General features: G+C 37.0%; 1 protein-coding gene across 15 annotated transcripts in view; it reads right to left on the bottom strand.

The window, feature by feature from the left end:
• PTPRD (protein tyrosine phosphatase receptor type D) overlaps positions 1–13,834 on the bottom strand; it is a 2,782,277-nt gene that overhangs the window by 488,334 nt on the left and 2,280,109 nt on the right. For all 15 annotated transcript variants that reach the window (XM_069090737.1, XM_069090735.1, XM_069090734.1 and 12 more), the window contains one exon: positions 4,087–4,254. In XM_069090737.1, the coding sequence (XP_068946838.1) occupies positions 4,087–4,150 (64 nt within the window). In that variant the 5' untranslated portion in view covers positions 4,151–4,254. The remainder of the gene's footprint in view (positions 1–4,086; positions 4,255–13,834) is intronic.

Genomic DNA, 13,834 nt, shown 5'->3' with positions numbered 1-13,834 from the left:
GGGGGGGGGGGAGATGGTATTTTGTCAGCCTGGTATACCAGGCTCTTTATGAACTTCCTCTAAGAATAAAGTTTTCTAATATATTAAAAATACCTAGGATCCCATGAAAAAAACAAACAATTTTACTGAAATAGTTATAAAAATATATTTCTGAACCCCAGATTAAACCTAGAAGTTGCTGGGAAGGAGATTTGCTAATCAATCACATGCATTTGTGTCATCTCTCCTCACACAGCAGCCCTATCCTTCAATTAACAGTAGCTGGTGGCTTGTCACTTTTATGGTGGACTGAGCCATGTAAACACAGGCAGGAAGAGGTAAGCCTCAGAAACAAACCAAAGTTGAAGTGGTCAAAAGTGACCCTATAAATAGTAACTAGGTGGAGGGAGGGTAGAGCAAGCAGCTGGTGACCTGGAGGGAGGGAAAAGAGGCAATCACATGGCAGTGGAATCTTAAGTGTTCTCACACCACAAGGAATGCAGTAACTGGCTTCCAAGAACATCTTGTAAACACTTTGGGTATTCTCCCTTCTCTTTAGTACCTTGCCACACAAAGAAGTCAAAGATAAAAAAAAATGTGTTACCTTCTTAGTAAAAAGGACAGATGCAAAACAAAAACAAAAGACAGTAATGTATAGTGCACCATACCCAATTATGTGGGACATACATATTTCTTGTTTTGTTGTGTACTCTTAAAAGTTACAAGGTGGTTACTCCTCTGCCAGGGATCAGTTAATTCAGAATTTGACCAGAAAATCAGAAGCTGAATGAGAGGATCACAAAAATAGCTAAAGCATTTTTGTCATTACAGACAGGAGGACATTGCTAATTTAAGGGCTTAAAATCGAAGGTTTTTGACTCTGTTTTACTTCATAGTCAAGGAAGCTCAAGGGAATTGGGCATTAAAAAGCATTGCTTTAAAAAAAACTAATAAAGAAGGAAGCTCTAAATAAACATATTCCTAATGGTTAAAGTAACCAATAAATTTTTTTCTTTCAGGTATGAATATTGCCAAAGGGAATCTTACTAAATTGCTATATTAAGCACAGCAAATTACCTATTTAAGAATAATTAAGTGTTTTGAAAATATACCCATGAGCTCAAATAATAATTTCAGAAAGGCATTTTTAATAAGATATAAACGTTCCATAGGTAAATTGGTCCATGCTTGAAGATGAGCATGTTAAATGGCATAAGCCATTACAAAAAAGAAAATATTTCCTAATCCTCATTCTTTCTCATTTCCAAGTCTGATGATAAATGATAAAGGGTCAAAATATGTTGGAAATGATTAGTCTTAATCATAAATTTATTCACTCTGCAGAATTAACTCTGATCCCACTCATACTGGTAGAAATGCATGCCGTTGGGGTGATTAGGTGGCACAAGGAACTCAGGAGGACCTGAGTTCGAATCCAGCCTCAGACACTTACCAGCCTTGTGACTTTGGGTAAGTCACTTGACCCCAACTGCCCTCCAAAAAGCAAAAAAAGTAAAAAAAAAAAAAAGAAATGAATGCCCTAGCTCCTTCTGCTTACCATCTTTTATTGATTACTCACATGCTCTGGAGAAAATTATAATATTATAAAATCATGGATTTAGAGCTGGAAGACACATTCAAGACCATCTAGTGTAACCTTTTTTACAGAGGTATCTTACAGCAGTATCCTGACTATTCTTTCTAGTTCAATGAAGAATTATGTAAAAAAGAAGATATTTCAGTGATTTCATTGCCAGGATTATATGTGTGTGGGTATATACACACACTATTAATATGTAAATATACACAGTAGGATACATACTAAAAACTAGGATAATATATATACACATATGTGATAGACAAAAACACATATATTTATATTTATGTGTATACATGTGATATATACACCTGCATATATATGAATACACACTCATATATATATATGTATATATATATATATGAAGAAGAAACAATTATTTCATATTCTCAAACCTTGATTCATTAATGTAATTGCATTGATAGGATAAAAGAAGCAAAATAGGTTATATTCCAGCTAGAGTTAAATGTAAAAATAGCATAAATTCTGGGGCGGCTAGGTGGTGCAGTGAATAGAGCACTGGCCCTGGAGTCAGGAGGACCTGAGTTAAAATCTGGCTTCAGACTAGCCCTGTGACCTTTGGCAAGTCACTTAACCCCAATTGCCACTCCAAAAAGAAAAAAATAGCACAAATTCTTGAAATTCAAACAGCATCAACATTATTACCTTGACATAACCAAAATGTACTAACAAGATACTTTTGTTATTTCTTTGGAAGTGCTGTGCTATATTATAAATGAAGGGAAATGACAAAGATAAGCTGCTCTGTAGAGAGTTGCTTTCAAAGTTTGTTTGTTTTTTTTTTTAACTACAGTCTTGAAAGGAGATGTAACAGCGTTAGAGTCAGACTGCCCTTTCCTCCAGTCAGGAAGTCAGAATGAAGAGTGCTTATACGTATGAAAGTATGTGTGTCTGTCTGCCTGCCTGTCTGTATATCTGCAAAGTAAAAAGGACTGAGACCTAATGAAACAAAAGCTCATTTCAAGTAAATGCCTAGATGCTTTCTGACAATGGAAATACAAAACAACTTTACTTTTTATTCTGCCCAAAGTGAAGACTAGTCTTTACAAAGTGGAAGCAATATGCTCTACTCCAAAATGTTATTTTTTCATTAACTAAATTTAGATTTTAACTTTAAAAGCAAGTAAGACATAAACTATGTTTTGAAAGAACAAGAATGCCCCATGTTTGGGTCTTTTCCCAGTTAATTATTTGCTGGCTAAAGTGTTAAACCGTCCTTGGCTTCACCTTAGACACAACTCTCCCAGCTGGTCATTAACAGCCTGGAGAAAAGCCCACGCATTATTAACCCTTGGTATGCTACAGATACATATGTTCTATGTATGTATTCTCTCATTCACCCCCGTGAAAGATTATGTGGAAAAAATAGAGCCCTTTACTTAAATGAGAAAATGGGCTGTTTTGGGGGTCTTTTTGTCAGAATGCAGTTAATATATAAGAGCCAACATGACACAGAGCCCTTGAGTAGGAGACATCCTTAACGTGATCTGACTTAATCTCACTGAAATAGTCAGTTGGGGGCAGGGGAGGGAAACTAATGACTGCAGATGTTTTTCCTCTTAACAGCAGCAAGGGACTCCCAAAGAGAAAGGCTGGCAATCATGGGAATGGAACCACTAGCAAGAAACCAACCCTGTCAACAACTACAAGCAAGTGAAATTTGCTCGTTTCTGTGCTATCTCTTCCAAAAGGCCATAGGACAGCTGGGAAAAGAAACACGTGTAAACAAGGTAGACCTAATGATTTCCTAATTAAAAAGAAGATATTATCTTCTCATTAATTGGCAAGCTAATTGAGCAAAACCCTATAGTTTCATAAAATGAGTGCAGTAATCAAAGCCTCAGTGTCTATATGCCACCAATTTCTATAAACAAAAGTGCATTTCTTTCTCTCTTTTTTACACACAAACACACATGTACACACAAACACACACACACATTTCACTGAACCACAAAGTTGTCAGTTCCGCTTGATCTGTTTGGCCACTGTACTCCACGACAGCTGTCGGAAATAATACATTAGAACAGCTGCTGTGACAGTTACTAGGGGCTTGGAAGTTTAATTGGACTCAACATGATATTGTGCATTTTCCCAAACTTAGAAATAATAAAAAAAAACCCACACACAAAGAAGTTTCTAATGGGCCTGAATGATGGGTTGCTACTTAGAATCACTGAATGGTTAACCTCCCTTTGGGGGATATCATTCTCCTCATATTGTCTTTATCCACAGTCTGGTAAGAAGTAAATAAAACACAGTAGGATCAGTTCAATGCATGAGAAAGGGGACATTAAGAGGGGGGAAATGGCAAGGAAGTCATGTAAATAATCCCTTTCAAATACTGGCTGAGAGCCAAGGAGGATCCCACAGTGTCTCAAAATTTACTCCAAAGGAAACTTATTCAGAGACCTGAATCCTAGTGCCAAATGAAAACAAAACTACTCATTATGGTGACATCTCCCATATACAATGGCAGAAATGGCACTTACTCTCAGCCTCAGCATAGAGGACAAAGTACAGGAGTACCACCACTGGCCTGGCTACGTGAATCATTCTGCAGCTTGGCACCAGCAAGCCTTGGCAGCCTCGTTCTCACGGGCCCAGAAGCCACTGCGAGTCTGTCCGGTCTGAAATTTCAGCTGATGGGCTTTCAGAGCCTGCAAAGGAACAGAAACAGAAAAGACAGAGAGAAAAGAAGAAAAAAAAGGGTTAGATGTCTGCTTTTTCTTTTTTTAACTTTTCCATCACAATCACAATGAGATAAACAAAGCATTGTGAAAACATGATAAATCGTAACCACAATCCATCTACATTAGGAAGGAAATCCTTAGGTCCACTTTATTCACGAGTGGCTAAATGTCAGCGCCAAAGACCAACTTGTCCCATTTTCAGGCCAATCTGAAGTCAACTTCCTCGGATTTCATTCTCCCCTGCTCAATGCCACCTTTGGGGCAATAAACCATGAGAATAAACTGTCACTTTTAATGAAACATTACTTGAATACATCAGTAGAATGAAACACACCAATGCTATATAAGAGGGATTCTAAAGAAGTTCCACTGTGCAGAATAAAAGTCTATTATTGACAACATAATGGAAGCTGCGTTCTTGGCACTAGGTGAAATGACAGGGCTAATTCAACTTCTCAGGCTAAATGGGAGAAGGTTGAATTTTTTAAAATGGTACATTTGGCTTTTTCCCTGCAGACACATCAACATTTAAGTCTAGTTTGGCTTCCATATGTCAAAATAATAGTTAGCATGACCTTTCTGAATTAACTTTTCCAAGTGGATACTCCCTCTACTGATAGAGAAGGCAAACTCTCTATGCCCTGTTGCAATGAACTGCTGGGGCCACAAAAAGACATTCATCTGCTGGCCAACCTTTTAACAATACCTATCTGAACTTAGCTAGGCTGGTCTACAGACAACGAGGCAAACATTCCTTGACTGGACATTATGAAAATCTACCATCAGAGCTCAAGGTTCTTTTAGAAAAAGTCATATAAAACCCAAGGACATCTCTATGGCAAAAGTAAAAGCTCCGGAACATTTATGATTTAAGATTTTTAAGTCTACTAGGCAAAATTCTTTGTGTTTTTTAAAAAAATATTTTCCTCATAACAATGATTACCATTCATTCATTCACTCTTCCATTTGTTGAAAGAGTCTACAAAGGACTATGCTAGCTGGCATGGAGAGCAACAATTCATTATTAGAAGACCTGGATTCAAATTCCACTGCTAACACTTTACTACCACAGTAACACTGGAAAAACCAAACTCCCTCTAAAATGGAGTTGGACTAGAAGGGTTCTGAGGTCCCTTCCAGGTATAGAATAGTGATTCTAAGACACTGTACCTATGATCAAGGAAAACATAGTTTAATGGGTGAGATGAATCACAGAGAAATTAAGAGAAAATGAAATGGTATGTAACAAGCACTGAGAAATAAGGGATATATATAATGCTAGAGCAGCTACAAGAGGGAGCGAAACCATCTAATCCAATCCCCTCATTTTATAGATGGGGTAAACTGAGTCCTTGAGAGGTGGATCTACTTGTCCCAGAGAGTCAAGATTACAATCTGAGTCTTCTGGTTTCAAACCAATACTCCTTTCACTTCCCCATTTTACTTTTACTTGTAAGAATGAGAACGAAAATAAAGAAATAAATGAAGGCTTCTGTCCACAGCAGGAAGGGTAGCTAGATGGCTCAATGCCTAGAGTACTTATTTTGGAATCAGGAAGATTTATTTTCATTAGTTCAAATCTGGCCTCAGATACTTACTAGCTGTCTGACCCTGGGCAAGTCACTTAAAACCCTGTTTGCCTCAGTTCTTCACCTATAAAATGAGTTGGAGAAGGAAAAAGCAAACCACTTCAGTATCTCTGCTATGAAAACCTCAAAACTGGGTCACAGAGAGTCAGACACAACTGAAATGAATGAACAACAAATGGTTGTAAATCAAGACAAATGGATTAGGAGTATATGATGAGGTGCCTTAGCGACAGGCTAAGTAGCCTGGATTTCTATTCAGCTAGCAATGGGATGACTTTGAAGGGTACTGAGTACAACAGGATCAGAACTATCAAGTAGAAAATTATTCATCTCATGGGTTTCTAAGGATAGAATAAAGAGGTCAAAGACTACAGGCAGGGAAACCAGTTCTAAAGATAAGAAAAACCTGAACTTGGGTGAATAGAACCATTATCACAGAACCAAGGATTCTAGAATCAATTCTTGTCCTTTATTTTTACATTTGACATGACTTTTTCTAATTTCCTCACTCCAGGAAGAATTTGGGAATAAGCATGTTTAACAAGAATGTTTGAAAACAAAAGTTTGACTCCTCTAATCTTGTCATATTGGAACATTTAATACATAAAAGTAATTTGCAACAAGGGACACTAAAGATGTCCAAAATTGGCCAAATCACTGAAACAACTTGGGTCTTAAAAATAACTGCAAGACAAATTCTTTGCTTGAGCTTATCAAGCACAACAAGAAGGGGGGGGGGGCAATATCAATTTCATTACTGTGCATGAGTAGCATATATGAAGAATAAAAGAGAAAGGGAGGAAAAGTCAATCTAATTATCATTCCACCAGATAGTTTTATATAGATTTTAGGGTAATAAGAAGCAAGTTTTAAACTCTAATATAGGGTTCACGGTCTTTTAGGGAACACTAACTGATGAGCTACGCTGAATTGACTATTCTTATCAATCTCTACTGTAAAATTACTTGGAGTCATTCACAGTTAAATCAAAAGATAAAAATCTAAAAAGTCTTCATAGGCAAAGTGTGCAGCCATCAGCTCTTTTCCCCTCTCCTCCCTGCCTTTCATTGCTACCATCCTCATGCCAGCATTTCAAATGACAGCAAAGTCCAGGAGACATCAGTCCTGTCGGACTCAATTTGTGTCTGTGCAAGCGTATCAGAGCCAACTGCTACATAATGACTTCAGTGCTATCACAAAGATGGAGATGTATGAAATGCACTTTCAGGGAAGAGGTGATTTGGGTGTTTCTTGTACTAGAAGGAAGGAGTAGCTCAGGAAGATAGAAATATTTCCAAATAGATCTTACAGGCAAAAAGAAGTGTTCCCTTTAGACTATATACAGGTACCTTGTAAAGGAACCACTCTAGAAATATGAAGAAGCCCTAGAATGAATAAAGTCACAGTCTGTGTCATTCATAGTTAAAAACAAAATAGAGGGAGAATAGGGAGATAAGGGGAAAAGGGGGATACACAAACACAAAATGCTCTGATATTTAATTTAGATATTCATTCCAGCAAAACCCTTAGTCAACTGCTAGTTGGTGCACAAAAGCACCACAGTTCCAAAGATGAAGACCTATCATTCACATTTGGAATGTGGAATGTAGATTATAGGACAGAAACAGAGAACAGATTTTTAAAAAGATATTCCAAACAGCAACTTCTGTGGTTTAGTCATTGCAATCGCATTAGATTCTTCATAACCCCATTTGGAGTTTTCTTGGTAAAGATAATACAGTCATTTTATGGCTTATTTTACAGATGAGGAAACTGAGGCAAACAGGATTAAGTGACTTGTCCAGGGTCACACTGCTAAGTGAGAAGCCACATTTGGACTCAGGTCTTCTTGATTCCAGGCCCAATGCTCTATCCACTGTATCACCTAGTTGCCCCAAGCATCAGTTTACAGGGTTGATTCATTTTTTTTTTGCTTTTTTTTTTTTGAAGGGCAGTTGGGGTTAAGTGACTTGCCCAAAGTCACACAGCTAGTAACTGTGTCAAGTGTCTGAGGCCACATTTGAACTCAGATTCCCCTGACTCCAGGGCCAGTGCTCTATTCACTGGGCCACTTAGCCGGCCCTGGTTGATTCATTTTTAAAATTTTCCAGCATGGTATAGATGAAGAGTTAGCAAACATATTCAATGAAGAAAAAAAAAAGAGAAGGTGGTTTATAGAATCAGGAAAGTACTTTGCTCCTACTGACACTACAGCATTGACTGCCTGTGATCAATAATCATTCAGAAAAGGCAAAGCGACTAGCCCTGTTTACATTAGCTTTGTCTTTCAACAAGAGGTTATATTCTTAAAATAGAACTAGCAGGTAAGAGGGAGAGAAAGTGTGTGGGCTTCTTAATTGTCACAGCACCAAGAGTCATGCCAAGAATGGACCTCAGAAAATGCTAACTGTGTAACTTTCCAATTAGCTAGTCTTTAAATTTGTGTCTAAGAGAAGCAAGAAATAGTGGAGGGTCAAGCAATCTGTGTGACTAGATTAGAATGGAGCCATGGAGCCAAGAGTGCCCTAGTCAGACAGCTGCTATGCCACTGTTTTCAGTGTTTATACAAGCAGACATCCATCCAGTTCTTTTTCTTTCAGCATCAATAAAGTCATCATTTTCTCTGTGTGTGTGTGTGTTTGTGTGTGTATAGTTTATGTGAGTAAAATGTGTATATGTATGTGTATAAAAAGGCACTGTTCTGCTGTTTGTATTAGGAATTTTTGTATATTTCTGTAGACTGTGAAAATAAAAGAGAAAATTGAGGCAAAACTGCATTTGTGGTTTAATTTCTCCATTTTTTTTAAAATTGTGAAGTCACCTTCATTACAGAACACTAGTTACAACAGAACAGGTGTTACTGAACTTACCTTCCACAGAGTTTGCCTCTGTCCTCACAAGGACATTTACAATTAAATCAAGATCAACTCTCCAGAGAAATAATAACTATGCCAAACCATTCCAAACTAGTATTAATGTTCCCATTTGACTGTAAGCTCCTTGAGGGTAGGAATGTCTTTTGCCACTTTTTGTATATGAAGTGCTTGGCATAATGTCTGGCATATAGACACTTAGTAAAAGCTAATATTAATTATTAATTTAGTGTTTATACAAATTCATTTAGATATGCTTAAAAGGGTGGATCTTAGAGGGCATAGCGGGGAAGACACTAAAATTCTTATGGTCACAGAATAAAAGAGTATTGGATTTGGAAGGGATCTTAAAGACCATTTAGTCTATGCCATAAAAGAACCAGAAGCCTCTTTAATGTATAGAACAAATGGCCACCTAGTCTTTCCTTGAAGATCTCTAATGACCAAGAACTACTCCCCCTTCCCATGTTAGCAAACTATTTCACTATGGCACAAGCCTAAATGTTAGACAGTAATTTTTTTTCTTATAAATGTGCCTCTTCACACACACACACACACACATATGAAATCCTGTTTTCTGGGTTTCAGGTAATATTACACTAATTGGTAAAAGCTCTACAAATGTTCACATGAGAAAAAGGGTCCATACCATTATTTCTGAGTAAAAAAAAAGCCCCATACATGTAACCTATAGAATGTGTGACTTCTTTTTTCTAAATGAGAAAAATCTCCCTAGGCAGTCACTTGTTAAAAATAAGACTAACATTGTATAGCAGACTGTTCTGTAACAATAATGTTATATTTTGCAGTACTTTCAATTTAATCATCACAGGGAAATTATAGGATTTAGAACTCAATAGGCAACAAATTCAGTTAGATTCAGTTAGCCACTGTCATGCATTGTGAGTACAGTACCCACCCCTGAAATGTTTCCTTTCAATTTTTGCTAGTTTATTCAAAAAGCACTTCAATATTCAATGAGTTGATAGTTGTCAAATGGAAACATTTCAAACAAAAATGTAGGTAAAGGAGTCAAAGTTCTTAAATGAGGACATGTACTTGAGACATCACCAAGAATAAAAATTTCTGGCAGCCTTGAAATGACTCTCCCATAAATGAGACGAACTACTAAAACATGCCTTGGGGAAATAATTCATATAAGCTGACTTCATCCTTATGTATAAATTAGGTAGGAATAGTGGGGTATATGACCAGAAATGTAAAGCAAGAAGACTCATTCATAAGTGAATACTAACTTGGTTGTAGGGATAGGGATTTGAGCTTAGTCATAGGGAAGCCCAAGGAGAACACATGCATAGAAATGAACTACTACTCAAGAAAGATACATTTTTCATTCTGAAATCTAAAATTCCAAAACTCAACTTGTTCTAATGGGGAAGCGGGTGTAGAGAAGCACCTCATAAGAGCATGTACTTTTTTTCTCTTCCTTTTCATGGAAAAAAATAATAAATCCTTAAATTGTGATATGGTGGAGAAAAGCTAGAGGAGAAGGATTATAGGATAAGAAGGAGAAATGTTTCATCACTAATCCTGGATGATTTTTTGGCCACAGCAAACTCATACTTTAATCTCCTAATACAAAAAGCAGAAGTTATTTGTGTTTGTTAAGTGACTAATGAAATAAAAAATAAATAGTGAAGTATATAAAATATGCAAAATAATTAACTATCACACTTTAGCATGTTATACAGTGAAAGCAGTGAAAAGAAAACGTAAAGTATAAAAAAATCATCTGAATGATTAGTGAGCTTATATAGTAAAAACTGCTCTATCAATACAAAATAGCTAACGAACACTTCAAAGGACTCTTTATGCCTTTAACGACAATACTTAGGAGTCGAGTCAATAACTATTAGTCTAAATTTTACACATTATGATTCACCCTCTAAATTAATATCACTAGCACCTCCACAGCTATAGCATTTTAAATAACAACATTTCGAGGGCATATAAATATTACCTGCTTTCAGAAATGGCAAAACCACATTATTGATACTTCTGATTTTTTTTTTTTCCTTTTGGGAGGTAAAAATCAAGAATACTTTGAAATATTAAAAGAGAAGGGGAAAATCCTTTCCTCACCTTATTTTCTTCAAAAATATGTATCTGATTAAAAAGAAGAATGTCTTTTTATTTAAAATCCCTAATTTCTTGTGACAATTTTATATAGTGAAATCTTCCTAGGAGACAACCTACAATCAAACATCAAAAGACAGTGTAATCATGGATAAACTCTTTAAGCAGATTTCATTGCATTTATATACCAAAAGCAAGGTTAAGCCTCACAGTTGGCTCTGTTTTTAAATAGTGTTATTTGTTAATAAAATTGATGTTTTGGTATTTATCTTTTCAACATCTGTAGAAGACTATTTTTTATCTTATTCTCATGAAAGATATTTGAGAAAGTGAGGAAAACTGAGAAAGTGAGTCTGTCTCTCCAAAAAGATAAACAAACAAGGGACACTGATTGATACAGTAAATACAGAGAGAAGAGGGCAAGGCTTTGAGTCCATGCTCTATCATTTACTTTGGACATATTACTTCAGCTAGATTTTTCCCAGGTGGAGCTGCCCTAGATAAAGCATTGTACTTGGAGTAAAGAAATGCTGAGTTCAAATATAGCTTTAGACACTTACTAGCTATGTGACCTTAGGCAAGTCTGTCTGCCTCAATTTCCTCATGCTACAACAAGAATAATAATATCATCTACCTCCCAGGGTTGTTGTGAGGATAAAATGAGGTAATAATTGTAAAATGCTTTGCAAACCTTAAAGTGAAATATGAGCACTATCATCGTCATTGTCATGAAGTGAAAGGATTAGACTGTATCTAATATTCATTTGCACATGAAATACTATGATGACATAAGTTTGCAAACTTTTTTTTGATAGATGATGCTTCTGTTTTCTTCTCTCTTTTCTAAACCCATGCCATGACTGTTTCCTTAACCTCATTTGATAGAATCATGGGATATAGAAAAACACCTGACCCCTTATTTTTCAGGCAAGGAAACTGAGCCCCATAGTGTCAGAGTTACTTGGCTCAAGTCATATATCTTCCTAATTGTCAAGCAGTTGATCTTTCTTAAAGCAGGTTGCTATTTTTAAGTGTCATCAAAAAGTTGCTGATGCAAAAGAAGCCGAGAGAGTTCCAAATATCACCTGCTAGAAGCTAAATTAGAATTCTTGATTTCTATACTTTTATTTGACCTTTGCCCCCATCTACTCAGACATCTCTCTCCTCTTGACTTTGTTCCTAACTTCTAAGAAGGACCGGATTCCAAAACTCTTATGTATATTGTTCTAATGATCCCCTTTTTCTTCACTCTCTGTACTGTTTTTGGTGATTTCATTAGTTCCCATGGTTCTGCTATCATCATGCATGCAGATAAATCCTAGATAGACTGCAAGCTTTTTGAGAGAAGGGGCTATCTTTTGTCTCTTTTTGTTATCTCTAATGCTTAGCACTGTGGTTGGTACATAGTAGGCACATAATAAATGTTCAGTGATCAATCAGTTGATTGCTTAATAGTTTGAGTATCTCTCTTGAGATCCCACTCACTTCAACAAAGTCTATCCCATAGGTATGAAACTTACCAAGTGTAGCACCAACAAATGGTGCTAGTACTTGATTCTTTCTACTACCTCTCTTCTGGAATGGGTGGAAGTGAACTTTACCCAGGTTTCAGCTGTCTTCACCCTACCCCATTTCTTTCTTATAAGTGGGGCTGGAGATTTAAGCAACCATGGTCTGTTATAATTACTTGCTCAGTTTTAGCCTAGGGGGTCATACAATGACCCTCACGTCTACATAGTTCCTTTTTCTACTGTCTTAAGCCACAAAAATCAGACAAAAATGTTATTAGTACAATCTTAATAGCTCAGTTAGGAAAATTTCTGACAGAGTCTGGGATCACCACGTTAATTTAATTTTTTTTTTAAATATTTTCAGCTAACCCTAGTCTACTTTATATTTGGATCAAAATCAGGACACAATAGGTTAAAAAATAAGCAGAATATAATGCTGGACAAAGGGAATTTTGAAAAAGAGTAAAACTTCTGGAACTTCCTTTGGTATTTGAAGGGGTGGGTCCAACTGGCAGCTGCAATCCAAGTCACCTATTCTAACATGTTGTAATGTAATGCCAAGGAAAGGCAACTTCCCAAGGTTCAAAATACCAGCATAGGTGCTCTCCATTTTATTCAGTGGCAAATTAAGAACAGAGAAGGTCAAAACATGACATCATTCAAAATACAGCATTTACCAAGGGTGATTAAATAATCTCCAAGTACTACCCCGCCCCAGGACCTTCCATTCATTCAATCAATTACAAAGTCCCTGTTCTAAATACTACTCCACCCCTAGGCTGTACCTTCATTTAGCCCATCACAAAACCCCTCTTCTCAAATGGAGATTAGTTTCCAAACATAAGTAAAGTACCTTCATTTGTTCAATCACAGAGCACAAAAAGGTCAAAGGTTCCCCACCCCTGGATCACAATTGAATCTACCCCAGAGTTACATCAAGTTTAAGCAAAGCACTTAATACCCAAATGGAGGTCTTAGTTCCTGGGGAGACAAGGCTTAGCAAGGCCACAAGATACATTGCCAGTCCCTTCATTAATTCATCCTCTGTCTGTAGAACAGTCCTAGAACCCCTGAAAACATTAGCAAAACCCTCTCCCAGGATTTCTGTAAACATACAACAAGAAAATCCTTCTTCAGGGCTTCTGAACCAACAGAAAGGTTCCCAGACCCCTGCAACAACAGCACTGTCCTTCACCAGTGGATAGTATTCACTCTGTCTGCAGGACAGTCTCAGGATCTCTTAGCCAGCAGTCAGGTTCCAGGACTTCTTAAACAAAAGGACTGTCTTTCACCAGTGGACAAATCTGGCAAAACAACATCAAAACAGACAGACAAAGTACCAGCAAAACAGCCATGTCTCCTCAGTCCTTGGCAGCTCAGGGGGCAGGTCTCAAAAGTCCAGGGCAATTCAAAGTGACCCCCAGAAATTCTCTCAGTCTCTCTCTGCCTCCACGAGGTGCTGCTTCCAAAAAGTTCT

Source organism: Petaurus breviceps, unplaced genomic scaffold, assembly GCF_028583685.1.
Source record: "Petaurus breviceps papuanus isolate PSGF00001 unplaced genomic scaffold, PetGlider_PUasm1.0 187, whole genome shotgun sequence".
NCBI lineage: Eukaryota > Metazoa > Chordata > Mammalia > Diprotodontia > Petauridae > Petaurus > Petaurus breviceps.
This window is presented reverse-complemented; position numbering and strand designations above follow the sequence as displayed.